This window comes from Nicotiana attenuata, chromosome 8, assembly GCF_001879085.1.
Source record: "Nicotiana attenuata strain UT chromosome 8, NIATTr2, whole genome shotgun sequence".
NCBI lineage: Eukaryota > Viridiplantae > Streptophyta > Magnoliopsida > Solanales > Solanaceae > Nicotiana > Nicotiana attenuata.
Window position 1 is genome coordinate 869,438 of NC_031996.1, and position 20,709 is coordinate 890,146.

At 37.9% G+C, this 20,709-nt stretch overlaps 1 protein-coding gene across 1 annotated transcript; it reads right to left on the reverse strand.

Annotated features, from left to right (window-relative positions):
* Window positions 17,343-18,394, reverse strand: LOC109231424. Its single transcript, XM_019397088.1, has 3 exons — window positions 17,801-18,394; window positions 17,654-17,680; window positions 17,343-17,555 (listed from the first exon to the last, which is right to left on the reverse strand). Exons 1-3 carry the CDS (start codon window positions 18,392-18,394, stop codon window positions 17,343-17,345), a joined length of 834 nt encoding a protein of 277 aa, XP_019252633.1.

The following is a 20,709-nucleotide window of genomic DNA, read 5'->3' on the forward strand; positions in this document are numbered from 1 at the left end:
ATATATATATATATATATATATATATATATATATATATATATATATATATATATATATATATATATATTCTCTCATCTCATTAAATTAATTGACCATGGTAAGTTAGCATGGTTTGGTACAACAAGAACCCAGTGAGTTCCCACAAGTGGGGTCTGGGGAGGATAGAGTGTACGCAGACCTTACCCCTATCCCGGAGGATAGAGAGGCTGTTTTCAAAAGACCCTCGACTCAAGAAAACAAAAAGAGACAAGAGAGACAAGAGAGAGAAAAAATATTAGAACCATATGAGCGATAACAACAGCATAAGAACCAGTAAATAGATGAGAAAAATAACAACAACCAGTGAATAAAGCCCGATACTATGAAAAATGAAAGAAATCGTATGGACATAACAATAATCGGTACCAGCATAGGACCCAACATTATCAGACCAACCTCCCCCACGGACAAACCTTATCAACTACCTCCTATCCTAACACCCTAATACTTGACCTCCAAACCTTCCTATCAAGGGCCATGTCCCGGAAAATCTGAAGCCACGCCATGTCCCACCTGATTACTTCTCCCCAATACTTCTTAGACTGCCCTCTCCCTCTTCTCGAACCCGCCAAGGTCAACCGTTCACACCTCCTGACCGAGGCATCTGGGATTCTCCTTCGCATGTGCCCAAACCATCTAAGCCTGACTTCCCGCATCTTGTCATCCACAGGGGCCACACTTACCTTCTCCCTAATTTCTTAGTTTCTAATATTATCCATCCTAGTGTGCCTGCACATTCACCTTAACATCCTCATCTCTGCTACTTTCATCTTCTGGATATGTGAGTTCTTAACTGAAAAACACTTTGCCATATACAATATGGCCGGTCAGACCACCGCCCCATAAAACTTACCTTTGAGTATTGGTGGCACTTTCTTGTCACACAGGACTCCAAATGCTAACCTTCATTTCATCCACCTCACCCCTATACGGTGTGTGACATCCTCGTCGATCTCCCTATCACCTTGAATAACCTACCCAAGGTACTTGGAACTGCCTCTCCTGGGGATGACCTGTGATCCAAGCCTCACGTCCAAGCCCGCTTCTCTGGACTCTACGCCGAATTTATACTCCAGGTATTCTGTCTTAGTCCTGCTCAACTTGAAATCCTTAGACTCCAGGGCCTGTCTCCAAACCTCCAGCCTCTCGTTAACGCCGCGTCGCATCTCATCAATCAGAACTATATCATCAGCGAACAACATACACCATGGCACCCCCCCTTGGATATGCCGTGTCAGTGCGTCCATCACTAGAGCAAATAAGAACTGGTTGAGCGCAGATCTTTGGTGTAAACCCATAACAACCGGGAAGTGCTCCGAGTCGCCTCCGACAGTCCTAACCCGAGTCTTAGCTCCATCATACATGTCCTTAATCGCCTTAATGTAGGCTATCAACATACCATTTGCCTCCAGACACCTCCAAAGAAGCTCCCTAGGGACCTTGTGCAGATCCTTCTTTCTATCCCTGTACTTCTCCACCAACCTCCTAATAAGGTGGATCGCTTCCGTAGTCGAACGACCTGGCATGAACCCGAACTGGTTATCGGATATAGACACTGTCTTCTTCACCCTCACTTCCACCACCCTCTCCCACACTTTCATAGTATAGCTTAGTAACTTGATACCCCTATAATTGTTGTAACTCTGGATATCACCTTTGTTCTTGTATAACGGTACCATCGTACTCCACCTCCACTCATCCGCCATCCTTTTCGTCTTGAAAATAACATTAAACAACTCGGTCAGCCACTCCAAGCCTGCTCTACCCACATAATTCCAGTTATCTATCGGAATTTCGTCTGGCCCGGTAGCTCTGCCCCTACTCATCTTACACATAGACCTCACTACCTCCTCAACCTTAATACGTCTACAGTACCCAAAATCTCGGTGACACTCGGAATGCCCCAATTCACCTATCGCAATATCCCAGTCCCCCTCTTCATTCAGAAGTTTATGAAAGTATGTTTGTCATTTCCTCTTAATCTGCGCCTCTCCCATCAAAACTCTATCATCCTCGTCTTTGATGCACCTCACTTGGTCCAGATCCCGAGCCTTCCCCTCTCTCGCCTTGACCAGCCGGAATAACTTCTTTTCCCCGCCTTTTTTCCCAAGTTCCTCGTATAGACGACCAATTGCTGCAATTTTAGCCTCCGTGGCCATCAACTTATCCTCCTTCCTAGCTACCTTATACCTCTTAACGCTCCCCTCTCCTCCTCGCCTGTGCTACCTACTAACTTCAGGTACACCGCGTTCTTCGCTTCCAGTTTATCTTGAACCACTTCGTTCCACCACCATTCACCTTCGTGCAGGCCAGAGAAACTCTTTGAGATCCCTAACACCTCTCTCGCTGCCTCTCTTATATAGTTCGCCGTCGTCCACATAGCGCTCGCGTCCTCGCCACTCCTCTAGGCTCCCATAACCGACAACCTCCCCTCCAACTCCTGAGCTTTATCCGTAGTCAAGGCTCCCCAGCTAATCCTCGGCCGTCCTCGTACTGACCTCTTCTTCCTCTTAATCATGATATCAATGTCCATCACCAAGAGCCTATTTAGCATGATTTGGTAAAAACATCACAAAAAAAGTGGAGATAAATATTAATCACAATTACGCCTTATTCATAATAGCGATGTTCGAGCAAGATTCCATACTTATGATGTATATCTGTTACTTTCTACCAGCATAAATATTAAGTAATATTATTTATAAAAGCTAGACAAATGAAAAGAAATTATCTATTTTTTCCAGTTTCTGTTGGGGGTATAACTCTTATCTCCATGATCAAATCCTACTCCATTAACCAGTGAGTCACAACTTAAGAGGTCGTTTGGTTTAGAAACAAGTTATTCAATGATTATTAGTGAGATTAATAATGTAAATATTGTAATGCAAGTAACAGAAAAAATTTAGTTCAGGCATTAGTTTTTATTGAATGGTTATTTGCTATATTACAAATTTATATATAATTATATATAGCTTAAAATTTTAATTTTAAACAACACAAAAGTTTGTTTACTTTTTTGAGGGTTACTTCTGTTATCTTTGTATTTTAATCTACATATTACTTATACTTGCATTTTTATTCCATATTATTCTGCAGAAAATTAACACATAAAAATTCTCCCATAACTTACGTATATATTATCTTTGAGAACAATGAAGGTGGCAGCCAAACTATTATATAAATCAATGCTGAATTTATGCCGAAGGAAATTATTCACATCCGCTGCATTTGTTAGTGTTCGTGTTAGTGCATTTTAATATTAAAATTTTAATATTAAAGTATATTATTTCTTGTGAGATAGTGGTTATAAATTGGCGATAAAGTGGTCATTATTTTGGTGTAACTCATGAAACCACTAACCCATGATCTACCACTAATTACCCACTAAAGATTAAATTTTATATCACTAACCATGTTCTACAAATTTATTATACCACTACCTTATTATTTATTTTATGAAAGAGTTTCTAACTTATAAATAGTGGTGTTTCTTCTTGTGTTGTGCAAGAAAAAATATTGTAGTATGCATGAATAAGTGTGGTTGATATAGTGAAAACGAGAGTTGAAAAAAGGAGAAAATTCTAGATCTCTCCAACTTATTCTCCACAAATTATTTTTATTGAAAAGGAAGGTTTTTCATTTTGGTGGAGCTTTGGACCCAACAACTTGTTTAGAGTTCGTTCGAGTCATACAACATTGTCGGACTGTTGTATCCTGGAGGGGACAAGTCAAGAGTATTATTGCTGGACCGGTGAATATACTACCGCATTGGGCTTGAATCTCCTTAAGAAGAGCGAGATATCCGCGACTCAGATTTTTCTCTATCTTATTTTTCAACTGTACTTACTTGTAGTTTCACCAACAATTAATGACCGAAAATATGCTCCATATCAGTTTCATTACATTGACTAATTATTTCTTCTTTCATTTTGTATGGAAACATTATTATTTGAGAAATTAAACAATTGCTCTCTTTGAACCTTTTTTTTTTTGGTACGGTATGATTATTTTTTTACAATTTAAACAATATGTCCTACAAGTACTTTTTGATGTAGTTTTTTGACATTTTAGTGTCTAAATTGAAATCAAAGATTAGAAGGTTTGACCTTTGAGTTGAAAGTCATCATTCTATTCGAAGTGAAAAAGAGTGTAATATTAGTTTAAGAGGCCCCCAATATAATATTGCCAATATTAGCAACGTGTCTTTCCTAAAGTGACTATCTTTTCTTTTTCCTTTTTATTTATTTAAAAAAGAAACCATTTTACTACTTAAATTCAAATGTAACATGCTATTGTACATTACAACAGTCTAACATGCTACCATGTTACCTTATTGACAAAGGAAAATCCTAGATCGATTGTCATCACCTCCCCATTATGCAATGAATACTTTAATTCGCCTCCCGGAATTGTATTATCGGAGTCGAGCCAGAATAATTATTAGTAGACATCCATCGCTTTTCTCCCGTTAGAGAGACCTTCTTTAATACATTAAGAAAACATGTTCATAAGGGCTAGAAACACTCCGTCACAGAATTTTACATGCTGATAAACGAAAAACACCTCGACATATTTCCTCATATTTTTTATGGCAATAACCTTATTAAGTAAAAAACTATGAAAATCTAATGTCTATTTGGAATTACCGAAGATTTCGGAAAAGGGAAACAAAGTACATAAGGGCTCAACAAACTTCCATTTTTAGAAGGTTATACTCAAGACACACTCCAAGTCCAACATTTAATAAGCAACAATTAAAACGAATCAAGTCCAACACTACTAAAAAAAAAAGAATTATTCACGGAATTTCTGTAGCTAAACAGAAAAATTTACCGCTAATTTTATTTAGCGACAAATTAACACAGATTATTAGAAAATTTTGTTAATTACGAGCGATTTAACGACATATAAGCATTGAAGTTTGTTGCTCCCAAACGCACACGCAAGTATACGTAGTCATACAAGTAATAAAATGATAAGTTGAGTGTCGAACCCACAGAGACTTGTATTACCTACACACTAGTTTCACCAAGATTATTATTCAGTCGAGTCAATCAGAGTTCAAAAGTGTGATTATACTAAGCAATAATTCTAACAAGTAACTAATTAATCTAGCAGCAAAGTAGCCACAAATCCCGCCCCCCACTCAGAGTTAAGATCGTGCCCTCTTCAATTCTTCTCTAATCTAGACGTACCTTTCCCAAGCATAGCATAGATAGTAAATAGAACCTAACTGTTGGCCAGACAATTAAGCAATTAATCACAAAATTAAAAAAATAATCATATATTTGCAAATTGTAATCAAGGTTAAGTCAACGTCAAACAACAATATTCATTGCTAAATCACAACACCAGAACTTATGGGTTTTAGCCACTCCATCATAAAGTTAAACAATTTCACAAGTGTTGAATAATTGAAAATATCAAGAAAGATGAAGAAAAACTGAGAATTCTTGCTCCCGAGTGTTCCGTGTATTGTCTCGCCTCTTTTATACATGTTGGGGACGTGTAGGGCTGAAATCTCCAAGTCCCAACCGACTTAGGACAAAATCCGCCCTTCAACGTCGCTTGGTGCCTGGCGCCAACCTGGACACTGAACTTCTTAGCCTGCTGTCAGCGGCATTTTGGTTGGTGCCTGGCCCGAACTTGGACACCAAACTCGTACTTCCTCCAAATTCTTTCATTTTTACTTTAATTTGCACGCCAATTCTCCAAATCACTTCCAATTGACTCCTACACACACACACACACACACACACACACACACACACACACATATATATATATATATATATATATATATATCACGAATTAGAATAAATCATTACTTTACACATACAAAACGCACAAAATATGAGTGAAATGCGAGGCGATATGCATATAAATACACATTTTTTATGCCGAATATCAAAGTTCGTAGCTAATTTCATTATTTATTTTTTTGTAGTAAATGGGGATTGACTACAAAAAGAGGAATCAAGAAGAAGATCAAACACATAACTTCCTGAAGAACTCTTAGAGAAGAGAAACTTATTCTTTGTACAAAAAGAGAGACATTAAGAACCTATTGTATAATGAGTGAGAGAAAATTAAAGTAGCATGAGATCTTATTACGTTGTTGGTGAGCGAGTGAAAAAACTATCTTGCTTTCTCTTTAACACATGGTACAATTACAATATATCGAATAATAAAATCAACAATATCACAATCAGAAACTAATTCGAATATAAGTTATATACATAGACAGTGCAAATTTTTTTACACTATCAGTGTTTAACTTGCGATAGCAAGTTACTTATCATTTTACCAGGTTATCTATTATCGTTTATGATAGAGATTTACTGATAATTTTCTAATAAGTGATTTGATTATATAGGCATAGAATTTAAACTCTTGTTTTAAAAAATTTTCTATCTTTGATTTATTTGTCTTTTAACAATTTCTATGTTTTACCTGATAACTGCTGAATTGGTCATTGTCAACATGATGCACTGGCCTTCCTCTTTCATCATAGAGAATGAGCCCACTAAATCTTGGCAGCTCACACTTTTCTCCCATAAGTATAGGCCTTTGCCACACAGGCGAAATCGAATTGTGGCTATGCCACCTAGCAGAATCGCCTTCAAGTTGACCTCCAGTAACAAGCAATGGCGAAACTTTCTCCGTTTGACACTTTTCACCCATGAGTATAGGCCTTTGCCACACGGGCGAAATCGAACCGTGGCTCTGCCATCGGCCAGACTCGCCTTCAAGTTGACCCCCAGAAAGAAACAACGGAGAAACTTTGTCCGTCATACACTTTTCACCCATAAGTATAGGCCTTTGCCACACAGCTGAATTTGAATTGTGGCTCTGCCACCTAGCAGAACCACCTTCAAGTTGACCTCCAGCAACAAGCAACGGCGAAACTTTCTCCGTTATACACTTTTCACCCATAAGTATAGGTCTTTGCCACACAGGCGAAGTCGAACGGTGGCTCTGCCATCGGCCAGACTCGCCTTCAAGTTGACCTCCAGCAACAGGTAAAGGAAAAACTTTGTCCATCTGACACTTGTCACCCATAAGTATTGACCTTTGCCACACATGCAAATCAGAATTGTGGCTATGCCATTGGCAAGAATTACCTTCAAGTTGACCTCCAACAACAGATAATGGAGTAACACTCTTCGTCTGACACTTTTCACCCATAAGTACAGGCCTTTGCCACACAGGCGAATCCGAATTATGACTTTGCCACCTGTAAGAATCGCCTTCAAGTTGACCTTCAGCAACAAGCAATGGAGAAACTCTTTCAGTATGACTCTTGCTTCTTTCCTCCTCCCACTTGCTCGCGCTGCTCCACCGTACTGAGCTCGTCAGCACCTTCTTCACACAAGTACTACTCAAACCCAGTAACTTTGGCTCCGACCATTCTATATCCATGCATGGTTCTTGACTTACTAACCCTTTTCTNCATTAACATTCATGGAGTCGGTTGGCGGATGTTCAATTCTTGAATCCTCAAAGTAAAGCTCACTTTCTTCCTCGGAATTGGACTCTTCTTGGCTTCCTTCCACACTCTCAAGTTGGTGGGCATAGTGAGCCTCAACCAATATTTGCATTTGATCCTCCAAAGCCCGGATGTGTTCATCATTGTATTTCAAGCCTTGTTTCAAGTCCTCGAGTGCAAAGTTGTGCTTCTCCTCATTTTCAAGAATGGTCTCCAACATGAGCATCATTTTCTAATTTGAGCATTTGAGAGTTCTTCTTGGTTTTGATCAAGTGCCAAAGAAGGATTTTCACTTTCATTCTCCAAAGAAGGTTCTTGGCTTTCATTCACTTCCGAGGTTTTTTGAACACTTAAGGCTTCGATCATTTCATCCAGTTGGGAGTGCAATCTTTCAAGCGCCAAGTCATTTTGGAGACTATTCTCCAAAAGCTCCTCCAAGGCATTTTGCTCCTTGTTGCCTTTTTAAAGTAAACACTCCAACATAAGCTTGAACTCTCCATTTTGGCCATGCTCAACTTCTTCCACTTCCATAGCCCTATAATTCTCATCACAAAAAGTAGAATCATTATAGTGGGGGCTTGGGGAAGGGAAGGACAAATATGCACAATCATCCCAATGACCATTTTGAAAAACCACACCTATCACAAATACTCCACTCATGGGTTTGAGATTGTGCGCACAATCCACCCCCGGGAGAATTTAAACAATTTTACCACGAGTGTGGTCCTCCACAATAAGGACAAGGGTCATCAAAGTATGAACAACTACCATCCGACCATTTATCATTATATGATGCCATTTTTCAAAAATAAGAAAATAAACAAAACAAATAGAAAACTAGACCAAGGTAAGAAAAATAATTACACAAATATTCACAAGTTTGGACCAAAGCACTTTCGCTTACTTCTAAAACAACCTAAATTACGCCAAATTGCTCCCCGGCAACGGCGCCAATTTTGATGACGTCCAAATCCACTACTAAAAAGTAATAGACACGGTCGCATGCAATATAATTTACCCAACTATGAGTCGGGGTCGAATCCCACAGAGAACAATGTGTAGGTGATTAGGCATGTAAGAAAATTATCGCTTATCGCGCAATGCCAAACACTAAGAATTTTTGTTTGAAAATGTTTATACCTAAATGCGGAAATGAAAACTAACCTAGAAAGCAAGTAGAATGATCAATGGCTACAAGTATGGTTGAATCGGGAATTACACTCAAGTAACGATCCAATGTATTTCACGATTTTACAAATATGAGCGAGTTTATGTTAATTAGCCACGAATAATAATTCTTAATTAGCTTCTTCCGAAGACTAAAAAGACTTCCTAATTGAATTATCCCTAAAACAATTAGAAGATTAAGCACACCCGGAATGGCTACAAGTAGTTCAATCCTATCCCTAGGTAGAATCTATAAAATGAGGGTTAACGCCTCAAGTTCTTGTTAATTAATCTTTCCCAACCCCAAATTATCTTTCCCAAAATCAATTCGGAGTTAATGGGCGAGTCCTAGGGTTAGCTAGTCCCTTTGGAAACATTAAAGAACAAGAATAATTAAAGTAACAATAACTCACTTCATAAATATATAAAAATCATTCAATACATAAGCACAACAAGGTATTTAATCCACACTTTAAATATGAATACTTCCATAAACAAGGTTCAAGTGTTGGAAATAAATACTACACACTTAAATATTCAATACAAAGCAAGGAAATGAAGAAATAAACATAAATGGGTAAGAAAATCTTAACCACAAGCTTCAATCTTCAAGACCCAAGCGTGTGTGCAAAACCCTAACTTCAATAAATGTTCTCTCTAGTCTATGAGGACTGAAAATAAGCCAAAAAAGATATGCCAAAGATATTTTACAAATGAGCCTAATCGGGTATTAAATGGTTTGGGGATCAAAAGTGTGAAATTCCAGAATTGTCCATGCCTGAAGCACGATCTTCGCAATTGCGAACAAAAGTTCGCAATTCCCAAACTTGCCCAGACTGCCCAGGTTCGCATTTGCGATGAGACCTTCGCATTTGCGAAGGTTGACTATCCAGGTTGACTTCGCATTTGCGAAGTGGTCTTCGCATTTGCGAATACTGCCTATTCTTGCTGAGTTCGCATTTGCGAACTCCTCTTCGCATTTGCGAAGACTGACCTTTATGGCTGACTTCGCTTTTCCCAAGCTCTGGTCGCATTTGCGACCCCTGAGGGCACTGCCTAGTTTTTTCTCTCTTTTTGGCTTCTTTTGACTTGTTTTCACTTGGTTTCTTCACCATTACTTCTAAATCACAATCACCCTGTAAAATAGAAGTAAATGACAGTAAATACATGATTTTATCACTCAAACATAACAAAAGTATAGGTTTAAAGGCAAGATAAGTTGGTAAAATACCAACTTATCAATACGCAAACCTTGCCTCTACGTTGTGAAGTTAAAGAGACTGTTTCCAATAGACATTCAACTCAAGAAAAGCAAAATTCCAGCGAGTAGAATAAAACTTAAAATAAAATAATTTGCTCTTATCAATATTTTTATTAATAGCAATAAAATTAAAAAATAATATTTACACAATCGAGAATAAAAGATAATGAGAACCTTATAAACTTATACTCAATGTAGGTAACATAAGATTTTATAATTATTAAAAGAAAAGGCAAATTTTATAACAAACTCTTATAATTAAATTGAAAGTATTAATACGCTATAAATGAGTTCACTTGTAAGTTCTCAATTATTAAGTATGTTAGACAATAAATGAATTTCATTTATAATGTATTCCCAATATTTCTTGAAATGTATGACACTAAGATTTTTCTCAATATATTATTTATATTGAACTTCGAGCTTGCACAGATCTTTAAGCTGAAAAACTGGACAGCCCATGACTATAGTATGGTCGTAGATAAAAGTCTTCTTTTCTGGGACTTGAATATATTGACAGATGCACGACTTGCACTCCACTCCATTACATATTTTAATGCTATCAGTCAAAGATGAAAGACTTGTGCCCTATATATTCATTATGATACGCCTATTGCATATGATGCATTTTATGGAAAAGGTCCAAAAAAAAATCTGAACTTTACGAAAAGGTCTACAAATAACCTTCGTTAGAACTTTGGCTCATAATCAACCTTGCTTTACATTCTTGGCTCGGGTACTCCTTTATTTTCAAATGGCTGCCACAGTGGATAAGTCATTCACTCATAAATTGACATATGTATTTTTATTTATAATAACACCACCCGTTTTAATTCATACCCAACCTAATTTAAATAACCTTATCCGTTACCCGACCCGACAAACTTAACCCGGCTAAAATCTTCATCTTCTGTTGGAGCTGGCAAGTTAAGATCTATAAATCCATTTGGGAATTTAACAGAACTTGAGTCCATTAAACTATCACTAACTGTTGATGAAGAAGAAGCAGTGGTTGATGAACTCAAAAGATGCGATCTTTGATGTCCATCCAGTGCTTGACCCTGAAAGTACCAAGAGGGGACGTGAATTGTAATCGATTTAAAAATCTTAGTTGACTAAGTATGAGTTTAGTCGACTAGACTTTGTGCAGTGATTGATTTCAGTAGAGATAAACTAAATGAATAGAAAGGTAAAGAAGACACAATAATTTTTATACTGGTTCAGTACCGGTGTGGTACCTAAGTCCAGTTTCCTTAGTCGTAAGAGTTCTCTTAGATCTTTGATGAATGTTTACAGCAGTGATGGCTTTAGTACGTTTACCACCAACGATATACAGCAACAGTGATTATTTCCAATGTTGACACAACTCTCGTTTTGTATTCTAACTCTTCCTATCTTTTGTGACACTTGTAGACTCAGGAATACAGTGTTTGTACTAAGAACTAGGAAGGCTTAAAAACAGATGATGTAGTTGCGTGCCTTTGGATGTTCTTTTGCTTCTTCCTTTATAGCTTGATGAGTCTTCTGTTTTCTTGTCTTCTGGGATTGTATGGCAACAATTCCAGGAGTCCTTTCCTTGTGAGGCATATACATCTAAGAGAAAGACCCAAGGGTGGCCTCATGAATCTAGCTTGAAATGGTAGCTAAATTCATTCTTAATCTTGACGAATTGCTTCCTTTATTCCTCCTTGATTTGAGCTTCTGTAGAATCTTCTGGATTTGATCTCTTGCCTTGATTAGCTCTCTTCCCATTCTTGTGCGCTTGAGAATCTTTCACAAGGCTGACTGATTGACTTTCCTTCTTTGTTCTTTGACTGATTGATTTATTTTCCATGTAAAGCAACGTTCAAAATACATAGCCGTTGAATAGGATCTTCTTTTCTTTTTATCAACATCGTTGCTTACCAAATCTGCATACGAAGAGATGTCATTAGTCAAGGCTTCTTTTAGATTATCGATCACTATTAAAATTCTAAACTTAAAAATCTTCCCTTTTTTTATGATGACAATAATCTAAAAAGAGTTTGACTAATTTATGGGTACTTCTCTTTTTTAAGTGTGCTCCCTCTGTTTTGAAGCTGATTCTTGTGTGTATCTCCCTCTGTCTTGTACCTGTACTCTTTCTGTTTCTTCTCCCCCTTTGACATCAATGAAAAAGAGCAAGAAGAACAAACTGCAATAATAGTACTAGTTAAGCAGGCAAAAAATCATATACAGCTAAGCAATTATACTGAGCATAGTCGACTGACATGCTCATCCCAGACACAACCAAAAGAAATAGTTTTAACAACCACGACATAAAACAAAATAAAAAGATTGACTAAGCATCCCAAACACTCAATTCCTTCCAAGGAAATACTTCAGGGTGTTGATCACTTTAGTGCAGAAACTGTCATAAGAAGCATCAATATCTTTGGTGATTTTGGTCAGCTTCTCAGTTACATCCAGCATGGCCCTGATCCCTTGCCTCCTTGTGGCTTGGAGAGTGATCCTCAGCTTAGCCACGTCTGCTCCAGTTTCCTGGTTATTGCCGTGATCATGTCCACCTGCTCCTGCATAGAGGTTAGTAATTCCTTGATACCTGCAATGTTTTGCTGCATCAGTAACAGCTGACCTGAGGAAGAGGATTTGGTGGCTTCAGATTTGATCCCCCCAGTGCTCTGAGGAGGGATGAACTCCGGTGCTTTGTCTTTCTTAAGCCATATTCCCTCAATCAAGGTATATCCCATCATGGCAAAGGCAGTCTTGTCATAGATGCTGGAGATAGTTTTAGGAGCATAGAGAGACAGATCCACTTTAATAACTTTCAAGATGTGAGAGATTAGTAAACCATAGGGCAAACTGTTTGCGGAAGGTGAGACATCCCTAATGCTTTCAAGCATGTACTAACGTACTCAGGAAAACCAGTTGATAGCTTTCCATTTACCAAACAATACAGAACAAACACATCTCTGAGAGACAGAGTACTCAGTGAATCAGTACGGGGTAGCAAAGTGGTAACAATAATGTGGGCTAGAACACGGTGTTCAAATTTCAAAAATTTTAGACCTATATCAGGGGGGTTTTCAGAAAATACGCTCTTGGCTTCCTCAAACGACATGTAACACCCCAGGCTTTAGACAGAGTCCCACATCGGCAAAACACAAGAGGGATGCTGGGTATATAAGTTAACAAGCCTTAGACCCTAGTGACGCATTTTAAACCCGTGAGGGCCTAGGCACAGAGCGGAAAATATCACTAGCGGGCTGGGCTGTTACAGATGGTATCAGAGCCACTCTTGTGTCAGCCTTGCCGATGGTGGGTCAGAGTTCAACTGAGTTTAGGCAAATCCCGGTTAGGCGGGGCAAACCTCAGTGCTGAGTCTAGGCAAATCCCATGCAGTGGGGAAAACCTCAGCGAGGACGCTGAGTCCATAAGAGGGGGTGTATGTAACACCCCAGGCTTTAGACAGAGCCCCACATCGGCAAAACATAAGAGGGATGCTGGGTATATAAGTTAACAGGCCTTAGACCCTAGTGACGCATTTTAAACCTGTGAGGGCCTAGGCCCAGAGCGAACAATATCACTAGCGGGCTGGGCTGTTACACGACACTTGAAAATTATCTGGCCAGGAGTGTTGCACAAAGATAATGTACCCAACAAACTTTGTTGCAAAGATTTTCTCAAACTGATAAGAGTCAAGAATGATACGAGTTCCTAAAACCATGGATTCCAGATCATCTTTATCATTCAAACACAGATTTGCATAAAACATACGCACAGGCTCTTCATAGATAGTATCACCAACTGTAGCAAATAGAGAGACAAGTTTCTGAGTTTCGAAAACAGGCATAACATCACAGTGAGAGTTTTGCATACACTTTAAAATTACAGTGCGGCCAAATGCAATCGACTTTCCTTTGAAGTCAATAAACCTAGCCTTCTCTTCAGGGCCATAGAAGTTCATCCTATCTTCAGGGCCAAACTCTACATTTTCAGTTTTTCCCCTTTTCTGAGAAGATTCTTTAGGGATGGACTCCATTGGTCGTTTTCCGCCCTCTTTTGGGAGATAAGAATGTCTTCTTGAGAATCATTGGAATCTTTCTCGGTCAGTAGATGGTCTGTGCTTTCTGAGGATTCTACATCAACAGGATCATCTTTGGTTTCTTGAAGCGATGGCTTCTTTTGGGCATGGAGGAGGAAGGAGAGGGTTTGGTTTTGGCCATGAGTAAAAGAAAACAAAGAGATAGAGATTGAGTTTCTTTGAGAGAATAGGAGATATGATCGAGGGAGAAGGGGTTAAAAAGGGTTTGAGAGGACGCCTCGATTCTCGAAGAGACGTGTGAAGGGCAACTGAAAAGTTGCCTTCTGCAAGCCCGCCGTCAGTTCACAATTAATACATGTACAGACTAATCAAGTACTTAAAATATTTTTGGGGAAAAAATTATGAGAAAATATATGGACAAAAATTAAACTTAGACAATTATGAAAAATATTAAGCACAATTATACGTGAATTGTACAAATACCAATTTTGTTACGAAGGAAATAAAATCTTTCTTCAAGCAAAGGTTTTGTAAAAATATCCGCTAACTGATTTTCAGTATTTATAAATTCTAACACAATATCACCTTTAGCAACATGATCGCGTATAAAATAATGAATAATCTCAATATGCTTAGCTTAGAATGATGCACATAATTTTTTGATAGACAGATAGCACTAGTATTATCACACATAATAGGAACACAGTTAAGACGTAAATCATAATCTAATAGTTGATGCATAATCCATAATACTTGTGTGCAGCAGTTGCCTACTGCCAATATTCCACTTCAATAGTATATAGGGCTACGCAACTTTGTTTCTTGTTGTGCCAGGATATAAGAGATTTTCCAAGTAATTGGCACGTTTCACTTGTGCTTTTCCTGTCAATTTTATCTCCTGCAAAATTTCCATTTGAAAAACCTTTAAGATAAAAAATATCTAAACTTTCGTACCATAATCCATAGTAGACTGTCCCTATCAAATATCTGATAATACGTTTAATAGCAGTCAAGTGGGATTCTGTAGGAGTTGACTGATATCTTGCACTTTTGCAAACACTGAACATAATATCTGGTCGACTAGCTGTAAGATAGAGTAGGGAGCCAATCATACCTCGATAAATTATTTCATCAACACTCTTACCATCTTTATCTTCATCCAAGGTAGTTGATGCACTCATAGGTGTTCCTATGGCCTTTGCGTTGGACATGCCAAATTTTTTGATGAGTTCTTTTGTGTATTTTGTTTGACTAATGAAGATCCCTTTCTGTACTTGCTTGATTTGAGCCCAAGGAAGAAAGTTAGTTCCCCCATCATACTCATTCCAAATTCCCCTTTCATGATGTTTGAAAAGTCCTTGCACAAGACAGGGTTAGTGCTGCCGAAAATAATATCATCTACGTAGACTTGTAAAATTAAATTACCTAGAGATGATCGTTTGATAAAAATATCAATATTACCTCTGTTAAACCCATGTTCGACTAAATGAGCTCAGCCTTTCATACCAAGCTCTAGGATCTTGCTTTAGACCGCTTTGGACAATTTGTAGACATGATTTGGAAAGGATTCATTTACTAATCTTGGAGGTTGTTTAACAAAAACTTCCTCATAGATGAACCCATTTATGAAAGCACTTTTCACATCCATCTGAAATAGTCTAAAACATTTGTGAGCAGCATAGGATAATAGAATACAAATTGATTCTAACCTGGCAACGGGGGCGAAGGTCTCCTCGTAATCAATTCCCTCTTGTTGTGAATAACCTTGTGCGACCAGTCTAGCTTTATTTCGCATAACTTATCCAGATTCATTCAACTTATTTCTGTACACCCATTTTGTTCCAACAATGGATGTATTTGGTGGTTTAGGAATGAGTTCCCATACCTTATTTTTCTCAAATTGATCAAGCTCTTTCTTCATTGCAGTTATCCAGCCTTTGTCCCCAAGTGCCTCATCCACCTTTTTTGGTTCGAACTGGGATATGAGAGCAACATTCGATGTCTGCTTTAGTGATCTTCTAGTTTTTATTACTTCTTGAGGGTTTCCAATGATATACTTATGTGGATATCCAGGCTCACTTTTCCATTCATTTGGAACAATTAATACTGGCTCCTTTTCAACAGAATTTGTTGGATCAGTTGTAGAAGATCGCTGATTTTCTATAGGACTGTTAATCGACTGATCTTGCTGATCAATCACTTTATCAAGAGTGTTCTCATCTGTATTGATAGACTTTGGAACTATGGAAATTTCCTCATCTTCAGGAAGTTGTTCATTTCCTAAGCGAGGGTTAGTGTCCACAAAAATAACATATATTGATTCTTCAATAGATAAAGTATGCTTATGAAAAACCCTATATGCTCTACTAGAGGGAGGGTATCCAAGAAAAATACCTTCATCTCTTTTGGAATCAAACTTACCAAGAATGTCTTTTCCATTATTATGTATGAAGCATTTGCAGCCAAAATGATGAAAATAACTGATGTTGGGTCTTTTTACTCTCCATAGTGCGTATGGAGTCTTCTTGAGAATAGGTCGAATTAGGCATTTGTTGATGATGTGACATGTTGTGCTTACAACTTCTGCCCAGAAGTGGTGTGGAACAGAATTTTTCACAATCATGGTTCTTGCCATATCTTGCAAGGTTCTAATTTTACGTTTTACCACTTCATTTTGTTGTGGTGATCTTAGAGATGAAAAATTATGAGATATCCCTTGATCACTGCAGAAGTTCTCAAATGCTTTGCTTTCAAATTCTTCTCCATGATCACTTCTTATGGAGGATATGTAGTAACCTTTTTCCCGCTGCACCTTCTTGCAAAAGACTTCAAAATTCCTTAATGCCTCATCTTTATGACCTAGAAAGATAACCCAGGTGAATCGAGAAAAATCATCTACTATAACAAAAGCATATTTTCTACCACCTATACTAGCAGTTCTAGTGGGACCAAACAGGTCCATACGCAGGAGTTGAAGAGGCTTTGTAGTAGAATCAATGTTTTTAACTTTAAAAGAGGATCTGGTTTGTTTTCCTAGTTAACATGCTTCAAAAATTTTATCTTTTGAAAAATCTAGTTTTGGAAGACCAATGACGAGATCATTTTTGGAAAGTTTCTGAATAGTATGCATGCTGGCATGACCAAGTTTTCTATGCCATACCCAATGATCATCAATCATAGAAGCTAGACAGATTTGGTTACAAAGACTATCTAAGTTACTAATAGTATAGACATTCCTGTCACTATTTCCAGAGAGAATAACTTTACCTGATTCATCTTCAACAAACCAACCATGTTTTTTGAAACAAACCTCGTAGTCATTGTCACATAGTTGACTGATATTGAGAAGATTGTAACCAAGTTAATCAACAAGGTACACTTCGTCTACACCACATGTTGAGCTGAGGGGAACTCTTCCAACTCCAATTACATTTCCTTTTGATTTATCTCGAAAGGTGATTGTTCTTCCATCTAGTTTGGTGACCGTTTTGTATAGTTGTTTGTCACCAGTCATATATTTAGAACACGCGCTATCAAGGTACCATTTTCCTTTTTGATTCTTCTTGTGGTGTTCCTGCAAAAAAAGATTATTTGTTTTTAGGTACCGAAGCTTGCTTGGGTCCTGAATGGTTAAACCTCTGAGTATTAGCTTGACTAGAAGACTTGGGTCACCAGACCCATCTCCTGTTGTTCTTGAACCTGCAATGGTTAGAAGTGTGACCGAGTTTCCGCAATAAAAACAAGAGGGATTATTGGGATTTTGAGAGCCTTTCTAGTTCTAGTCGGAGATGTATGAGGAGAAATTTTATTCGATCTAACAGAACTATGACTGGTGGATTTTCGCAATCCATTCAGTTGAAGTTGAGGTTCATTAACTTCATCTTGAAGCATATCTCGCTCAATTTCACACACTTCCAACTTCAAAGCCCAGTCTTTCTTTTCTCTTTTGATTTTTTTTTTAAGTTTGTTTAGAACTCTCTCAATATCTGCAAGAGCAATATTAATAAACTTTTGGAGTTCATAATAGTTAGGACATGTAGGAAGACGTACCTTACTGGTTCCTTCGTCTGACATGAGACCAAGTTCACCTGAGTCCTCATCCTCACCTGTTCCTTCGTCTTCCATGAGACCAAGTTCACCTGAGTACTCACTGCTATCTTCTTTCATGGCCATGAAACACATGTTGGCAATTTCCTCGTGATCAGATTCTTCTTCATCATTCCAAGCTCCAAAGGACTTATTCTTTTGAAAGTTCCTGCTTAGTTTCTTTTTCAGTTCAGGGCATTCGGCTTGAATGTGTCCATGTTTTCCACACTCGTAGCATCTTCCATCATTTTTATCATTAGCATTGTTCATCTTCCCTTTTCTGAATTTTGATTTACCTTTCCTGCTATTTATGTTTTTCCTCATCATGTTTGTTACAACTTTGGAGAGCATAGCTATGTTTCCATCTTGTTCTTCTCCTTACTCTTCTTCATTTTCTGATTCAGCCATAGTTGCTTTGAATGCAACTATCTTCTTCTTTTTTTTGTTGAACACGCCTGTCTAAGTGTGTTTTCTCAAACGCAATTAGATCACCTCTATGTTCATCATAGGACTTTTTGTCAAGATCCTGACTTCCAGTGCAATGACTTTCGGTTGCCAGATTGTAGGAAGACTCCTCAGAATTTTTCTGACTTGTTCCCTACTCTTGATTGATCTACCAAATGATTTTAAGTCTCCAATGATTTTGCTGAATCTAGAAAACATTCCCTCCACTGATTCTGCATCCTTCATTTGAAACAATTCATAGTCTAGAACTAGGAGATTTATCCTTGTTTCTTTCACTTTGTTGGTTCCTTCATATGTGGCTTCTAACTTATCCCACATTTCCTTTGCAGTTTCACAACTTGATATTTTTTCGTATTCTTCCCCGCTGATAGCATTGTACAACAGATGTTTGCCTTGGCATTCACTTGAATAACGACTGATTGTTCTTCAGTATAATCATCTAAATCAAGAGGGTCAGATGATATTATGATTTGACCGTTTGCATCCTTCTTTGGCGGAGTTGGAAGATTTCCCTTTTTTATCACACGCCAAACCTTAATGTCATATGCCATAGTGTAGGTCTCCATGCGCACTTTCTAGTGAGAGAAGTGCTGGCCATTGAAGTACCGGGGTCGTATTTGAGATGTTCCTTCTTGAAATAGTGCTCCAACGATTGTATTTGATGCCATGACCTTTTTCTCACTTGCTGTTAAGCAATATTCGTGAGTCTCGCTCTGATACCAATTGAAAGTACAAGAGGGGGGGGGGGGTGAATTGTAATCGATTTAAAAATCCTTAGTTGACTAAGTATGAGTTTAGTCGACTAGACTTTGCGCAGTGATTGATTTCAATAGAGATAAACTAAATGAACAGAAAGGTAAAGAAGACACAACAATTTTTATATTGGTTCAGTACAGGTGTGGTACTTACGTCCTGTTCCCTTGGGTCACAAGAGTTCTCTTAGATCTTTAATGAATGTTTACAGCAGTGATGATTTTAGTACGTTTACCACCAACGATATACAACAACAGTGATTCTTTCCAATGTTGACACAACTCTCGTTTTGTGTTCTAACTCTTCCTATCTTTTGTGACACTTGTAGACTCAGGAATACGGTGTTTGTACTAAGAAATAGAAAGGCTTAGAAACATATGATGTAGTTGCGTGCCTTTGGATGTTCTTCTACTTCTTCCTATATAGCATGATGAGTCTTTTGTTTCCTTGTCTTCTGGGATTGCATGACAGCAATTCTAGGAGTCCTTTCCTTGTGAGGCATATACATCTAAGAGAAAGACCCAAGGGTAGCCTCATGAATCTAGCTTGAAATGGTAGCTAGATTCATTCTTAATCTTGAAGAATTGTTTCCTTCATTCCTCCTTGATTTAAGCTTCTGTTGAATCTTCTGGATTTAATCTCTAGCCTTGATTAGATCTCTTTTCATTCTTGCACGCTTGAGAATCTTTGAAAAGCCTGACTGATTGACTTCTTTGTTCTTTGACTGATTGATTCATTTTTCAAGTAAAGCAACGTTCAAAATACATAGCCATTGAATAGGATCTTCTTTCCTTTTATCAATATTGTTGCTTACCAAATCTGCATACAAAGAGATGTCATTAGTCAAGGCTTTTTTTAGATTATTGATCATTATTAAAATTCTAAACTTAACAGACCCGACCCATATATTTTTCCACAAAACGGGCATTCATGCACTTTCTGATCCGCATTCTTCAATCTCAATTGTCTCAAATTTTCATTTGACTTGATCCCTTCGTTTTTGTCTTCAATGTAAGAGTTCTTCTTGTGAATTGTTTTATGACTGCCTAAAGCTTGAGATGATTTTAATACTTTGTTACAAATCTCACATTGGTACTTCCCTTGTTTTTTATTTCTAAATTTTGACTAGTCAGACTTATATAAACTCTCCATACATCTTTAGAAAGAATCATTAGATAAATAGTAATGTCTTCTTCAGGAGAAGTATCGGAAAACGAACTCACTGGTTCAGGTTCAGGTTCAAATTCAGTTGATTTCTCCTTTCACTTCCATTGATTCTTCTGATATGAACATTCTTCGGGTTCTCTTTGATCTCCTCCCAGTTGGCTTCTTTGTTGACTCAGTTTCAGTTTCACTTTCCCTGTCATGTACTGTAACTGAACCAACATGATGCACATAGTGCATTCAAAGAGAAAATTGATCTA